Source organism: Mastigoproctus giganteus, chromosome 12 (genome assembly GCF_048544385.1).
Source record: "Mastigoproctus giganteus isolate SK-2022 chromosome 12, ASM4854438v1, whole genome shotgun sequence".
In the NCBI taxonomy this organism is placed as follows: domain Eukaryota; kingdom Metazoa; phylum Arthropoda; class Arachnida; order Uropygi; family Thelyphonidae; genus Mastigoproctus; species Mastigoproctus giganteus.
The window spans coordinates 63,165,046-63,182,595 of NC_143586.1; the positions used below are offsets into that span (position 1 = coordinate 63,165,046).

General features: G+C 38.0%; 1 protein-coding gene across 1 annotated transcript in view; it reads left to right on the forward strand.

The window, feature by feature from the left end:
• The window catches only part of LOC150077120 (protein argonaute-2-like), a 60,420-nt gene that overhangs the window by 9,136 nt on the left and 33,734 nt on the right, over window positions 1-17,550 (forward strand). Inside the window, exon 2 of the mRNA XM_090386267.1 lies at window positions 1,545-1,622. Coding sequence (XP_090242393.1) covers window positions 1,577-1,622 — 46 coding nt within the window. The 5' untranslated portion in view covers window positions 1,545-1,576. The remainder of the gene's footprint in view (window positions 1-1,544; window positions 1,623-17,550) is intronic.

Consider the following 17,550-nt stretch of genomic DNA (forward strand, 5'->3'; position numbering starts at 1 on the left):
TTTTCTTAGAGATGTGTGAGCATACCTGGATGACATACTTCCCATTCCCTTGATCACCAGGATTTTTTGATTTAACGACAATTTCTTTTTGTAGCGGGCTGGTGTACATGACAACTTTTCAAACTACGTTAACTGGTGCTGCTGCTGAAAATGTGAACTTGGACGTGTGTGGGATGAATCTGTGAGATGTGTGTATCGGGAAGTCTTACTGAACGTCTGTAATTATTTTGGAATAAATAAATAAAAAACATTGAGGTAAGTACATGCTACTTGTACTCTATACATTTATTAAGTTCACGTTGTATTATTTTTATTCTGTTTAGTTTGCGTAAGGCAAAAACATTAATTCTTTCTCTGTGTATAAGTTTATATGTCAGTGACCTGTTTTTGACTACAGAGTTTTCAAATAGAAAACTCAATGTTAATTTTAATAGCATTTGACATTTTTTGCTTAACATATATATTCAGAGTATAAATAGCATAGATTCATAGCATAGAGTATACATGTAAGTGCTCTGGGTTTTTACAGAATGGGTAGCAGTGTAATTCTGGCATTTGTTTGTATCTAGACGTTTCAAAAAAAAAAAAAAAAAAAAGTTGCCTTGTTAATGAACAATAATTACTGCATGTGTAATAACATTTATGTTAAAATGCTATTTTTCATAGTGTGTATTCGGTTACGTTATGTTAATGAATATATAAGTAACCAATTGATAGCTCTCGAAGCCTGCAAAATCAGTGTATTTGGGACATTTTCATATAGTGTTAGTTTCGTAATGTTAAAGCATTTATTTTTTTGTATCAGATTAAAAAAAAAAAGGCCCAAAATACTCCATATATATGAAAAAAGCACTTCTTTTTACTATTTCTATTTAAAGCGATATTAATTTAAAGGACTAGGCGCAGAGAATGGTATATTTTATTTGCACAGCTTCTTACGTTGTGTTCGATATTATAGTCAATTTTAGATGCTATCTGTAACCTTCCTGGTTACAGATAGCATCCAAATAAAGAGAGTGAGTGGCTGCTGTAAATATTAAAATGCCTCTTTTTTTTCTTTTTTTTTTTTTAGCATATTTGATTTAACTTCTTGACTTAGTCAAAATTTGAATGTGTACGCCAACTGGCTTAGCAATTTATACAGGTATTGTCTTTTTATCCATTAAATAATAATAATTTCATTTCCAGCAGAGAATCTATAACAGCTCACCTCTTAAGTTGGTCTGAGCCTTCCAGAAGTCAAATAATACAATATACATGTGCATCAGGGCTGTTTGCTTAGCCGGTTCCAATATTTACATTTTTTTTTTTTTTTATCTCTCAATACTGATAAGCTGATGGCAAATTGCTAGAGTCTTTAGAGGAGTATCACCTAAGCACGCTCGCTGTGCCCTTTGGTAGAACCAAAGGTTCAAGGCAATTTGGATAACAGTTCAAGAGGGGGAGGAGAAAGAGGAGAAGGCAGAGTGTATTATAAGTTAGTTTGCGCAGCTTCATTCTGATATTATTTCTGTTTAGTAATCAGGTTAACATTTCCATAACAGGCTTCCTGGTGATCTGAATTGCATCGATAGCTATGACGGGAAAAAGGAAAGGAGGAAAACGTCGTGGGGGAGGAAGAGGTATGTTTCTGAAAGTTAAAAATATATTTGAAAAATGTTACTGATTTTAAGTGGAAAGAGCAATACCATGGTATTTATTTTCTGCATGTGTAATTGATCTTCAAAACTGATATTTTTAAGTGATACTTTTTTTACAACACGTTATTGTAAAAAAATAGGATTTAATTAGTATAATAAATTAGTGTATTCCGTAGTTCACTTGCTGACAGGTGAACTGGAGGAATTTAAGCTGGTTTTCGAAAAGTTTTTGAAAAAAAAAAAGTGACATCAATGAAAGGAGGTAAATAAGGGGAAAAAAATCGATAATCATTAAGGTGTGCTTCACAATATTTGTTACACTTCAATATTATCTAAAACCAAGGAAGGTGGGAGAGCAAGAGTTTCGTTTGTCCTTAACCTGAGATAATTTGAGCGGCCTGATTACTTATCGTTTTGTAGTTGAAGCTCGTGTTAACGTTACTCCCCCCCCCCCAAAAAAAAAGAAATTTCACACTGCCATAAACAAAATTGTAGTTCATCGTAGGCGGTGGATCACATCCTGATAAGATTTTGTCAGTTTGTGAATAATTTGAATTTATCTCATGAAGTCTAATGCCTGCAAGTTTGTTGGCAAGAGCTTTGTTACTGTATAGAAACAAACCTCATGCCAACGCTATCCATTGAGGTTCGAAGAGGAATAGCCAAATAGGACGAGTTGACAGGCATCCAAACTTTGGGTGCCTGCCAACTTATACTATTTGTTTACTACTAACATTTTCCTTTTGAAATGTTAAGTGGCTCATTAGTTTCTGCATATAGGCTTTGATCTGGGGAAGTTCCAAAAAGGCTTCCAAAGCAATTGAGGGCGTGTGCGCACCCTTCCTGGCAGAGTCATGGAGTAGAGTCAAGTCCAGATGTAATCTTATTGGGGATCGGTAGAGATTGTGATGGGTAGTACGGTCAGAAACCCAGTTTTTGGCAGGGCTCGAATAATGGTTTTTTTCTCCTCTCCCTCTCAGAAAGTTGCTTCAGGTTTGCTTTGTATGTGCTAGGAATTAATTGTTACCTACACACATTGGCCAAAATATAAACCTTTTACAATTGGTGTCAACAGATAATTAAATGTACGGTATACAAATGCAAGTTGTCAGTGGTATGATATAACTTCGTTTATTAGATAAATACTGCACACTTTACTGGGGCTTCTTGGTCAATATGGTCATGAGGAAGAGAGGTGATCTTTCAGATTTTCAAAAAGGTGTTATTGTTGAAACACTTTTAGCAGGAGCCAAACTGAGAAAACGAAGGAAATCGCTGGATATGTCGAAAGCAAACAAATGAGTTTAAGATGAAAAAGTATGCAGCTCTAAAATGAAGAAATGTGGCAGAAGATGAGAACATTGTGTTAGACTGTTTAAGGACTAACTGGACCCACATCAGATAGTAATGGTCTTTATGGCACCAGGAAGACAAATCAGTTATAAAGAAGTTGGTCGATATGAGCTTACATTTCGCTATATGAAATATGTTTTAAAAGTTGTAATATAGCCAAAGCTGTTTTCTGAGCGTTGTTACTAGAGACTACTAGTTATCGGATGAGCGAGCAGTTAGTCCAGAAAGAGGCTGTCATAAGTCTCATCTTTTAAACAAAAACTTTTGGCGAAGCTATCTGTTTGAAAATAAAAAAAAATTTCTGTTTATACTCCGGGACGACCAAACGGTCAGAGGAGTTCACAAGATAGACAGAATACAAGAAACAGCACCGTATTCAGTAGTCACGGGCTTGAACCCCAGTCACTCAAGGCACGTGTACTTATGCACCCGCGCGCCTGACCACTAGGCTACGGCGGCTTTTAGTGGGATACCAATATCGTTACAAAGTCAAGTTTGTTCTGCTGCGAAATTTAAGACCGTTATATTACCAATGAAGTTTAAATTTTGGTCCTTGAGGTTGTCACAGACATTCTCAAATATATGCCAGACAAGCTGTACTTGCTACCTGGGAGTCTAAAACGATGATGGAACTGATATTCGGGTGACACTCAAGTCAAGTGGACCCAATTTCGGCGAAGTCCGGATGGTCTGTGACAGCCAAATCCTCTGCTTGCACCTTCACGATGGTGGGACTGTTAGTAATCCTGGGTATAACCCCTATGCACAAGTACATGGTGGGTGACCACCCAGGTGTGAACCAACGTAAGCAGGGGTCGAGGTGTGGCGCCCACACCACATGGAGGAACGCCGCCCCTCTATGTTACCAGGCAGTACTAGGTGGAAGATGACTGTCATCAACCGGTGAAATACCAGCACTTTGCTTATTGGAGGCTTGAAGTGGTGGAACCCATGTTTAGTCTCTAGAGCTAAGTTCCGGTCAACCCTTCCCTATCTCTTCCATCATGCAGTATGATTGATGACTTTTGAGGTTATGATGAACGTCGTGGCGAGATCCAATATTCCTTACATTTCGAGGGTACAGCTCTAAAACGGTTTTCGCAGGCCGGCCGCTAGTTAGTACACCGGACCGGAGCGGACCTATTGGTAACTCTCTAGGAGGCTTCCGGATCAGCTAGTGTATAATCTTGCTACCTCTACTCTGCCAGATAGTGACTGGAGGGAGTCCGAGTAGTGTGTATGCGGGGAGCATTGTCGAGGCCATGTTATGTCAAGGATCTGGGTATATTCTTACCACATGTACGCCATATATAAAAATTTCATTACTTCATACAGCATGTCGAACCCACTTTTTCTTACTATTGAATACACCATGAATTGTCAAACTAATAGAGCAAGCTTATCTGCGAAAAGATCTAAACCTCCCAAGGACTTCCTAATTCATTTCACAAATATACGTGGTCTCAATTCTAATCTCAACGATGTCCATTTCCACTTGCAGTCTGACAAACCTCATGTACTTTTTCTGACAGAATCTCAGTTATCGGTTGATTCAACTACTGCTCATCTCAGATGCCCAAATTATTCGCTGTATGATTCCTTTCGCCTCAAAGGTGGTACTTGTGCATATGTCCGTTCTGATATTCCCTGTCAGAGACTTGGCAATTTGGAATCTCCTCTCTTTGATCTTCTCTGGCTTAAAATCTCTCTACCTCATTGTGTCAAATTCATCTGTTGTCTCTACCATTCTCCCAACTCGACTAATCACTTGGAGCTCTTTGACTTCCTATCGTTGCAACTTGACTTTCTCCAGTCCAACACTCCTCACAGTGAGGTAATTTTCCTTGGTGATTTTAATGTTCACAACCCCAGCTGGCTTCCGTTTTCTAGTCACACCGACCCAGCAGGTCGAGATGCTGAGGCTTTTGCAATTACTAATGACCTAGCACAGATTGTTCATTTACCTACAAGAATACCGGACAATCCTAATCATACAGCCAATACGCTCGATCTTTTTCTCACAAACAACCCTTCTAAATACACGGTCGAAGTGAGAGCTCCTTTAGGCACTTCAGATCACAACTTGGTGATTGTCTCTTCTCCAATGGAACCTTTATCTCATGGCTATTCCCAACCTCGTGTTGTTTGGCATTACAAGAATGCAAAATGGGATGACCTGCGAGACTTCTTTTCCTTGGTCGAATTACTGTTTCAAAAGTTCTGATGTCAACGTTTGCTCAGATCGTGTCAGTGAAATTATTCTTGCAGGAATGGAATCCTTTATCCCACACTCCACTTTAAAATCTCGTCCTTTATCTAAACCTTGGTTTTCCAATAAATGTGCTTAGGCTGTCCAAGAGAAGAGTGTTGCATATCGTAATTGGCTTGTTTCTGATTCTTCAGTTTCATTTTCTGCCTACACCAAAGCTCGCAACAGTTGCAAAGCAGTTATTAACCAGTCCAAACTAGAGTTTGAACAGGCTAAGAGTAGAAAACTTGCTTCTTGCCAAAGCTATTGGCCGCAACTTTTGCCCATCTCTGCTCCCACCTCTGTCCAAACCAGATGGCTCTGTTGTTACTTCAGCCAAGGATAAAGCTGACCTGCTAGCATCCCATTTTTCTTCCAGCTCATGTATTAATGATCTTGGTAAAACACCACCCACCATTCCCAGCACACTCCATTCAATGCCTCCTGTGGTCTTCCGTCAAAAGGATATCAGAAGGATTTTGATGAATCTCGATGCTAAGAAAGCTCCAGGTCCTGATGGTATTTCTCCACTTGTTCTCAAAACCTGTGCTCCTGAACTTACTCCTATTCTTTGCCGCCTTTTTTCACTTTCTTATTCTAAAGGTGCTTTTCCTTCTGCTTTGAAATTTGCTCATATCCAGCCAGTTCCTAAAAAGGGTGACAAATCCCTCCCATCCAATTATCATCCCATTGCAATTACTTCTACTCTTTCTAAAGTAATGGAGAAATCAATTAACCGCCAACTCTTAAACTACCTAGAAACCTTCCGTCTGATCAACGATCACCAGTATGGATTCCGTCAATGTCGATCCACTGGTGATATTCTGTCTTATGTTACACATTTATTGACTAATTCAATGGAAAGGTTCGGTGAAACACAAGTAGTTGCTCTTGACATCTCAAAGTCTTTTGATCGTGTTTGGCATAAAGGTCTTCTAAACAAGCTTCCATCTTATGGTTTGCCAACTGTTTTTAGTAATTGGTTATCCAGTTTTCTCTCTGATCGCTCAGTGAGGGTGATGGTTGATGGCTCTCTGTATTCTAACTTCTCCACTAATGCCGGTGGCCCCCAAGGTTCAGTTCTTTCCCCCACTCTTTTCCTCTTGTATATCAATGACCTTCTTCCATTGACTGGAAATCCTATCCATAGTTTTGCCGATAGCACATTGCATTCAACTTACCATTTTGAGAAACCTTGTCCTGCTCAATCAGCTGCAACTTCTCGAAAATCTGCTACCAATTCTTTAAATGCCGATCTTCAGGTAATTCTCCAGTGGGGCAAAGACAACTTAGTTGATTTCAACCCTTCTAAAACTCAGTCTTGTCTTATATCTCGCAAAAAGGATTCTTCTGCTCCTATGCTTATCTTTAGTGACACTCCAATTTCTAGGCAAAAGGATATATCTCTTTTGGGGATTACCCTGACTTCTAATCTCTCTTGGCACAAGCACATTACAAATATTGCTTCCTCTGCATCTAAAAAACTTGGTTTTCTCTTTCGCTCTCGGCGTTACTTTTCTTCCAAACAGCTGCTCACTCTGTATAAATCGCAAATCCGCCCTGCCATGGAATATTGTTCCCACATCTGGGGTGGTGCCCCCAAAACCTCTCTCAGGCTTCTTGATTCCATTCAGAAGAGGGCAGTTAGGTTAATTAATGATTCATCTCTAACAGAGTCTCTCCACTCGCTGTATCAGACGCACTCTTTCTGCTGCATGCCTCTTCTACAGATACTTCCATGGGCACTGTTCTTCTGAATTGGCTTCTATAATTCCCGCTCTCTCTTTCAAAACAGTCCGAACACGTGCCGCCACCAGCCAACATCCGTTTACTGTCCAACTTCAAACCCACAGAACCAACTTTTCATCTTCCTCATTTATTCATTCAACTGCCGTTTTCTGAAACAACCTTCCTTCATACGTATTTCCTGAAAATTACAATCTACAGAAGTTCAAGTCCAATGTCAACAAATATCTTCTTTCGTCTTCTCACTCTCCAACCCAAGCACGGTACTAAGTACTATAGGTTCTAATACCTCTCGTGTTTGGGGTCCACATTTAAAAAAAAAAAAAAAAAAATCCTGCTAGCCTGAAAAAAAAAAAGAAAAAAAAAAAAGACGAAAGAACAAGGCAGTCATCCAAATATTTCCTAGAGTTTCAAGCGCATAAGCAACTTAGGCCATATTGCGCCGTATATAATGTCTGTAAATTGCGTGTTTTATTTCCAACAAACCGACCACAAAAAACCAACAGATGGTTTTTTGTGGTCAGTTTGTTGGAAATAAAACACGATTTCTCCGAGCAAAAACCATGCTACCCTCGCCTGAGAAACACTAACTCAGCCAAATTATGAAAAAGGCCCATAAAAATGCCTTGATTAATTGACTGGATTCGAACTCTGGTTTTTTCCATCCGGTGTGGGAAGGAAATGTGATTCTACCAACTATGCTACCCACGAGGGCCTCGACAATTTTTTTTTTTTTTTTTTGCTTGCAGTGTTATAACTGATCATACTACTCGTCAGGTGCGTGATTAAAATAGGGGGAAAACAAACAGGCTGCACTTAACGATTCTTGCAATTCGACAAATTGATTGAATTTCACCACAGTACATTATTAAAAGCAAAATGTCGTGTAAACTGATATGTTCATATTTAACAAATAGTTGTTTACATTTTAACCACTAGTCATGTTTTAATCAATATAAACGTTTACAAATTTCTCGTACGTTTAGTTAATCGAAATGTGCTCAAAAACTGGTCCAATACGCCTCCCCAAAATCAGCACTTCTGAATCCTCGAACGTGCAGGATTTAAGGGCTTATTGTATTATTTTAGGGTAGCATGTTTTTTTTCTCGCGGAAACTCGGATTTTTCGTACAGCAAACAGAAAATCGACCACGCGCAATTTACAGACAATATACACGGAGCAACATGGCCTTAGCTGCCTGTGCTCCTAAAAAACACAACATATATACCACGAAAACACTCTCTACACCATTACGTCAACGCATCGGCCTGTATTATTGACGCCTTGCAGCATGAGCCCATGGACTGGTGCTGTTTTTGCCATATACTGGCTCCTTCCATCAGCGCGAAACAGCAGAACCGGAGACCAGACAAAATTTTTTTTTTTTTTTTTTTTTTTTTCCCCCAATCCTCCAGCGTTGTGGTTCCTGAGCCTACTCCAACCATACCTTGTTTTTTGCTGGCAGGAGTGGTTTTGGCGTCTGCTCTGATACCTCATCCGCGCAAGGTGCAGACACTTTTGCATTTTGAAATACATACAGTATTTGGTTACCGTTGTTACACTAGATTGCTATTTGACGCAAGTCTTCTTAGTGTCTGTTGGCCTTTCCCATCAATGAGCTTTTTTCCACCCACAGGGTCGCCATTGGCTATATGTTATTTGATTATTGAACCAATCTCGATAAACTCGAGTCACACAGTCGTACGTGGAAATCCCCTAGCAGCATTGCAGTTTCCGAAATACACATATTTCGGCTCGTCCTGCGTTAATATTAATATCAATATCTCGGAAATTCCACATTCAAAGACACTTAAATCTTTCGTCTTGCCCATTCTCCCACTGAATTGAAAATATGCAGCATTCCTACATATTGAGTGGATGAAAGCTGTGATGAAAGAAAAGATATTTTTAAAAGTCATTGTGAAACTATATTCGTGACAAGTTAGTTTGAAGAGAAGAGGGCGTCAGATATAAGAAAATGATTTGGCATGCCCTGTTCCATTCACAATAAGTCGTTAATGGAGGCTAGACTAAAGGTTGTATTATTACCTACCAAAAATAGAATTACTGATAAGATTAATAACATCGACAAACCCTTAAGTGCAGGAATGTGCTAATGTGGAAACAATCACATATGGACGCCAGCAGTTAGGGATGAGAGTTTTATTTGCATCCAGGCTGTTAAATTCTTGATCTCAGACTTCCAAACGTCTTGTTTTAATTAAGCGCTCTTCGTCGGTTTTCAAAAGGGTCAAAGTTATTATTCTTCTTTAAAAGCAGCTTGTATTTCTTATTTTTGATTATTGTGATATTATTTGGTCCCCATAACAGGAATATCTTTCTTGCAGACCTGAGCGAATTAAAATCGAATTCATTAAATTCCTATGCTTTCGAAATCGCCTTGCCTTTCACCTACAATATCATCAACTCTGTTTATTGATTCTCCATCTCTTTTTGAACGAATACCTTTCAGAAGGGCCCGCTTGAATTCTCGTTATAAAACCAATTTCTCACTGCCTGTCCCTCGTACTCAAAACTTGGTAGTCCTTTGATCCGTTTCCTTCTGGTATTGAATAATCACAATATTGATCTTGCAGTTAAAACGTCTATGTATAAGAAATTGTTCTCTGCTGTTTTGTTAATCCACATTTTGTATATACTGTGCATATTTTAATACTAGTGACTGCTTTGTATTGATTCTCTAATTCTCAGCTTTCTCACCATTATCTAGGGCCTGTAAGGCAGAAGTTTTTAAATAAATGATACGCCCCTGAATAAGCAAATATAACTTGTCTGAAAGTGAATAAATGATAACAAAAGGCGTAAGTGCTACAAACGCTAATGGATGAAAAATTTAAAACATTATGAATATGAAACTTAAGATGCATATACAGGTTATTTATCTGATTTCAACAAAACAAAAAAAACTCCGAAATGCTCATATACTATATTATGTTGTCTGAAATCATTGTTTTTCTTCGTCAAATGATAAGTAACTACGTTTCAAGAGGCTGTGTTTGCTGTCGACCGGGGGAAATTCCCTTACGAAAGATAAAGTCCATCCAAAACGATAATCGAAGGAATAGAAAACCACGTGATCATTGTGTGGCAAAGTATAAGCAAAGTTGATACATGTTTATCAGTCGGTCAAATTATTTTTTTTATTATACTTTGTTAGGGCAACCAGTAATACGTTATTTAATATGCACTGCCTTACTATTAATATCCAGTTAATTCCTTTGATACTTGGTCATATCCTACAAAGTACCACGCGTGTCAGACAACTATAAATATGCGCGCAGGCATTGCTGAAACTGTCACGAAACGACCTGGAAAGCATCTGGCAAGAATCGTTCGCTCGGAATGCAGGTCGATGTTGTCGAAGCACATACTGTCCCTCAGAGACGATTGGGACACATGTCAGCACCGGTAAAGCGTGCAGGACACTGCGTGATACGGGTTTCCACGGTCGTGCAACCGTCCACAAGCCACTACTCACTCCAACTAATGTCAGACGCGTCTAACTTGGTGTAAGACCTGCCTTCTTGGACTGTAGACTAATAGAAAGCCGTGCTTTGTAGTGAGCTGGTTACGGTATATGGTTTCCTAGTATGACGGTCGCGCCTGGGTGTGACGGATGTCGGAGAAAACTACCTGCCAGACTGTATCGTCCCGACAACGAAATTTGACAGAGGCAGTGTGGTTTGGGCTATCTGTAATGGATTGGCCTAGAACCATTGATTGTTTTGGACAAAACCATGAATACTGGATTGTTTTTATGGACTTTTTCGCAACGAGGCTGAGTTAGTAATTTTCAGGCGAAGGTCTCGTGGTTTTTCCTTCCAAAAACTATGGTATTTCGTCCAGCAAACAGGCAAATCAACCACAACGCTTAAATTACAGACATAATATATACGGCGCAATATAGTCGGAGTAACTGATGCGCCTAAAAGCCTATAACAACCATAAGTTCATACATTTAGTTAAAAAAAAAAAAAAAAATTACGAAAAATGTGCTTGGCGGAATACTGTCAAATCGTATGTAGAAGATTATTATTGTAAGATATACAAGTCAAATGTCTGGAATCAATGATACAGGTACGTTAATTTAAAGATACTCAATATAACCACCTTGAACCACACAAATGTCCAAACGGTTGAGTTACTCCTGCTGGACGTTGACTTGGCTGGAGTCACGGTCCAGCAGCCTACGATGAGTTATCAGTTCTCGGAGATCAGTGGGCTTGCTGTGGTTATGCTTCACATAATTCCCAAGGGGGTTCAGAACCGTGTACCTAGCTGGACACTCGATCGTTCATCTGCGACCAATTCGCCTAGGGAAATGCTTATCGAGCCAGTGGGGAACGCAGAGGGCGTAGTGCGATGGCCACCATCTTTTTGGAGTCACATTGCCCTGGAATAGATCTCCAACATTCCTAGTTCATTGTTTCATAAAAATGAAACATGCATGGTGAATTATGCCTCGTTGCCTATAGTCGATTCAAAAAACGCTCTATTATGGCCAATTCGCACTGTAGGTAATGTCACAGTGAAATCAAAGTACATAACGTCAGATATTTTTCTTAGTAAACAAAGATTCGCAATATGTGACTTTCACGGCAAGGTACCATCAGTTGGCTGCAGGCTTTCTTCGAAAGAAAATTTGACATGTCCTTACCTGCATGCTGACGGTGCTTAACTGCTAGTGTGAAAACTATTTTTACAGTCAGTTTTGAAATACATGTATTTCTAAAAATGGGCGAATTATAACTGAATTAGTCAAAAAAATGAACTATGTAATATGCAGTGTGCACAATACAGTGATAATTTTAATGAAGAAATATGGAAAAATATTGGAATAAAACTAAATAAGGGTACGTACTAATTTTAATATTATTTATTCATACCATTAATACATTTTACTAGCACAAACTGAAAGAATGCTTTTTTTTTTTTTTTTCTTTTCTTGACGGATTCATTTCTTAAACATTCTTCCTCCTCATCTAGAAGTAAAGTTATGGCAGAAAGGTCTTCAACTTCAAAATTTTTTAAACGTTTTACGACAAACAATAAATCTTTGTACAGTCACTGACTGAGCGTATGCGAACACATAGTATTTTTATTGTGATTTGACGGTGACGTTATCTATAGTGCGAATCAGCATTAAACCTGCCTTCTGAGATCTCAAATTAGACCATTATTTTTGGCCAGCCTTACTCTCCTATCCCACTCGTCCAATGTAAATCAGTGATGGCTCACCACCAACACATCTGTTTGTAGGTGCCATTGAGTGGAACATCACCTTATCGCTAAAGAAGATATGTTCTGGGAAAGTAGGATTCTCATTCGCAAAATTCATCTTCAGTTAGACAAGTAAAATTTGGAAATTTTGCAGGATACGTTGTTCTTTTTTCAGAATGCACATGCGCTGCTGCTATCCGTCTTGTGGATATCCGAGGGTTTAGGGCAATAATGGAAGATAACTGTTGTTTTTTGGCCGTGTGTCGCTGACCGCCGTCTACCAGTAAGTGGCATGTCAGCTACAGAACCTGTTTCTTTGAATCGTCGTAACAATTTACAAACCGCCGATGGTGCACCTCGGAATTCTTCGTGTTGAATTCATTCATAACCTGTCCCTGCGTGACACCCTCACGTCCACACAGAATAATCAGTTCCGTTCGTTCATCCTTAGTCAATGCTATATCACTAAAAAGAAATACACGTTAAGTATTTTCCCATAAAAGAAAAAGTATGGTTGATTCCAGACAATTGACTCGTACCATACTTGAGTTTGAAAACAAATAGTCTCTAGCTTCGTGAATCATAATCAATATCTAACAAAAACTGAAGATCCAATCCTGTAAAATCTTGCATTGCTTAGAATGTACCAATGGTCTTTTATTAATGGATTTTAATAATGGAATTTTCGAATTTTTCATGAAAAAAATGTAAAAATATATTATTTTACATCTTTTATTTTCGAAAATACAACTTTTTAAATCTGCAAAATCACGGCGGCAGATACATCACAGACAAAGTATATCAATAAAACGCCATAAATAGACGAAAATGGTGAATATAGTATCTGAATTAAGAATAAAATTTAGTCTTAATTCAGGTACTATGTTAGGTGTTAGGATAAAAAAAAACATTTCATTTTGAGTTCTTCCAAATGTTACAAGCTTAATGACAGTGAATATGCAGTTTATGCACATTCATGGCGCCGAAATATACTAACAAGAAATGTGTGTTTTTTTTTATTTGGATTTTAAAACACAAACCAAAAAAACTGATTAAAAACCTATAAGCATAAGAAGATTATTAAAAACAACTTTGGTTCTTAATCTCAACCTTATCAGAAAAGCTGCAGCCACTCAGTGCTTTTCTGCCGGAGTTTCTAATATGCAGTTGTACTACTACTACACGAAGTAGACCCGTCAGGATAAACGCTTCCCTTCGCTCGTTATTCAGTGCAGTAATTCAACAAGAAGCTGTAGTCTGAACAAGCAAATTTTAGGTGAATGCATCTTCATACATATTGTATAAAATAGTAACAACTGAATGCAGTGCTAGCGAAAGAAGAATCTAACAAACTGTCCAGACAATTTTAAATGTGATAAACTACACAAATTTCAAGAAAACGTTAATATGAAGTGTATACTACTCTTTAGCGAATTTCAGAATGACAATTTTTCGTGCAGCTTCCGCGACGCATGAGTAGTTACGCGTTATTTAAACTTTTGTTATTAATTAGTTTGGTTGCCTACTGTTCTTAAAAAAAAAAAAAAAAAAACATCTCGTATCTTAGGTAGCCTTTCTTCAAATACTAAATCTAAATTTCTGTACAAGTAGCCTAAATGAATAATGTAAGTTAATGGGAGAGCGTATGGGCACTGACTACTTTTTCTTTAATCCACCAGCCTCAACAAATTAAGCTTGCTGGTTCCCAGTGGAAGTACAGATGTCACTCAGCTGGGTACGCATTGCTCGCACCTCTGGCCTTTAGGCAATTATAAAAACTTCTTCTGCTACAGAAAGCATGGTGACGTAAAGAAAATTTGTAATATAGAAGTTTTAAGCATGGATAGTGAAATTGTAATTTCAAATATTTATGGATTTATGTAAAACGCTCAATATGGGACAAAAATGTCAAACTGCATTCAAACAGGAATACCATGGGGATTTTTGTATATATTTTTTTTTTTTTTTCTGATATTTATCTGTAAAGTGCTAATAAATAAGTAGAATTAGTCGGGTTAGCCCGTGTTTTTTATTAACCGAATTTAAAACAATGTTTCTCGATTCGTTCTGATCTATTTAAAATTGCCCTTCATCACCTGCCAATTCATCACAAATTATGACATCCAAAAGTTTGTCTACTATAATGTACGGGGATGGGGTTATACCCATCAGTTCCTTGTTTTCAAATAATTTTGGAATATGTAAAATTAACTTTTTATTACTTAAGTTTTCAGATTTATACCTACTGTTTCTGAAAATTTCAGACTGCATTTTATTATCATTGATTTTTTTTTTTTTTGTAAAAAATTATTTTTTTAAAAGTTTCCTGCTTTTTTGCCTTGTACAACAAATTGCAGCCTGCACTGTGCATAAAAAATGCATTAATATTTTAAAGTGGCCTAAAAAAGACTAATTGCTAACACTCATCGGTTTCATATTTCCTAATTAAAATGAAACGTAATTATTTTTAAAAATATATATTGTATTTAGCTTAATAATAGAAATCATACACTATTTCTATTACAAAATCTACAGCTAAGGTGTCCAACTCTTGATCAGCCAATTTCGGGATACAGACCTTAAAAATCGGGACACAACCAAAAAAAAAAAAAAAAAAAATCGGGATTTTTTTCATTGGTATATCAGATTATAAAATACTTTGTATTTTATGGCGGACCCCCGCGTTATCTATGCATGCCAACGAACATGTTTCACATATATTGCGATGTGGAAGCACACACACACGCGTACCAATTAGAAGCTTGGATTTTGTTCGTGTCCGGGAATTTAATTCTATAGAGAGCCGAAAATCGGGATGTCCCGCAAAATTCGGGACGGTTGGGATGTTGTGCAGTCATATTGTGCCTTTCAAATTATTAATATAATGGTTTCGAGTTTAAGTTTTTAGAGATGAGAGAACATCCTTATCTTCTTTAGAAAGGAAAAAAATCCAGCTAGGTTTGCTTCATTTCCCGAGATGTGCTTCATTGTTATGGGCTCCTGCAAACTTCTGTGAGATAATGTTTCTAGCCTTTCCTGCTGATAATAGCAGTCAAGTAAAATATGTTTCACTGTGAGAACATTATGGCAGTGAGAACACCTTGGAGAGCCTTCTGAGAAGATAAAAAATGAGTTACATGAGTGTCCAATGCGTGCTCTTGCAAGAACCGCTTTTTCTTTGCTTACTTTCCTGGTGCTGGAAGTCTAGAACGATGGCTGGTTCTTAATTCCCACAAGTTTATTGTTGCTGTTTTCTTGCCATATATTTTTCCATTTGCTGTAGTAGGTTTTTCGTAGAATGATTTTTGTAGCCTTAGACTGGAACCTTCATATGAATTATATTTGAATTTATTAGTGTTTTGCTGCCTGATCTGCATTTTCGTTTTCCGAGTATTCCACATGAGCTGAGATCGAGAAGAATATCACTGTACGTTGTTTGTCTTGTAGCTGGATCAGTTTGGATCTGATTTGTTTCGGCAAGGGATGGTAACTGTGTGTTTCTGCATTGAGCTGTGATAGAGCTTAAAGAATCGGTGTAGATTCTGATTACAGTGGTGTTCAACGTTCTCCCATACAGGGCCATATTCAAAGTTAGATTTGTTTCACGGGCCGCACTGAGTGATTGGAGAAAAATTAGTGCGTTGCATTTTCCATATCTTCTTACATGTAAAAGGAAGTTTCTATTTTCATGTTACCGTTTTTTTTTTTTTCAGGCTATATATAAAAAAATGCAAATTCTCAACACGAATTATTTCTTAGATTTTATTAAACTTATAAAAATATAGCCTACTTTTTTTTTTTTTTAAATACCTTACTTTTGGTTTTAAATGCTCAGTTAACAAAATTTACAACCTGAAAAGGATCACAGCTTTTCAAAATTAAGGTGAATAAATATATATGACACACCTAAAATTAAAAATATTCGAAAATCTTAACTACAATGCACAGTAAGAGTTACTGAATGAAACTTAACATTTATTAATGAGAAAATTTTGCTTGAGAATTAACAAAATTTAAAATGCTGTTTTATTTCACTTTCCGCGTGGGCCGTATAAAAATTATTCGCGGGCCGTAGATTGGACACCACTGGTATAGAAGATATGCTGTGTGCTGGTTTGAGAATCTAGAAGCTTAATAGCTAGGTAGATGGCAAAAAGTTCTGCCAGAGAAATTGCTGAACTCTGTTGTTAGAGAAGCAAACTATGAAAGCAGGTAAGGGTGTCAGAGGGCAAACTTCCCAGACAGGTCATTCAGTCGGAGTTGTGCTTCACATTTCAGAGTAATTCCTGAATCACGGTAGGTATTTATTCCCATTTCTGTATCCGCATAATCGACATTTTCAATTTTGTCTTTGTCCCTTAGTGCTGTCAGCATTGCTGTTGATTGTCATGGGCAACTCCGAGTACTGGTGCTGGAGCTCCAATTCCCTGTACTGATTCATGATTCTAGAACTACTCCAGCTATTTGTGCGTCTCGTGTTTCTACAGAGCTCAAGCTCCTTTTGTTGGCAGTTCTATCTTCGGCAGTCCTTGGACTGGACTTGAACATCTGGACCTGAATCGTCTCGTATATGTATGTGTAATCTTATTTTTACTTATTGTTGTTATTGGTAACTCTCTAGGAGGCTTCCGGATCAGCTTCCGAGTAGTGTGTATGCAGGGAGCATTGTCGAGGCCACGTTATGTCAAGGATCTGGGTATATTCTTACCATGTGTACGCCATATCCAAAAATTTCATTACTTCATACAGCATGTCCCACCCACTTTTTCTTACTATTGAATACACCATGAATTGTCAAACTAATAGCCTACTTTTTTGACGTGTAAACATCTTTGGCGGCACATACTAAATTTCGGACGGTAGAAAAATTAATTTGTCACGATTTTGCGACGTTGAAGTGACGTCATTTTCGTTTCATAAAAAAAAAAAAAAACTGAATCGGGAAGGGAGATTGCGCAAAGGGTCATGGGAGGTGACCTTTGATATGCTCAGAGCTGGCATAAACCAGCTGGTTGCGGAAAACGTTTATGATTCGGGGATTACCACATGTGGCTTTGGGCTAACCATTGCCACCCGTGGTAGAAACCTTTTGGTAACTAGAGAAATGGATATCTTAAGGGCAGTGATCTTGGACCCTGCCTCCCTCTCCGGCTTATGTTTACAAACATTGGTTTCCTTAGGGACATGTTTCCGGCCAATTGCCTCCAGATCTATGATAAATTAGGCATCCACCCTGATAACTTTTGTGAGGACAAGCTCTACATAAACAAAGCCTTAAGAACTATTGCCAGGTATTGAATCGTAATGTTCACCTGGACTCT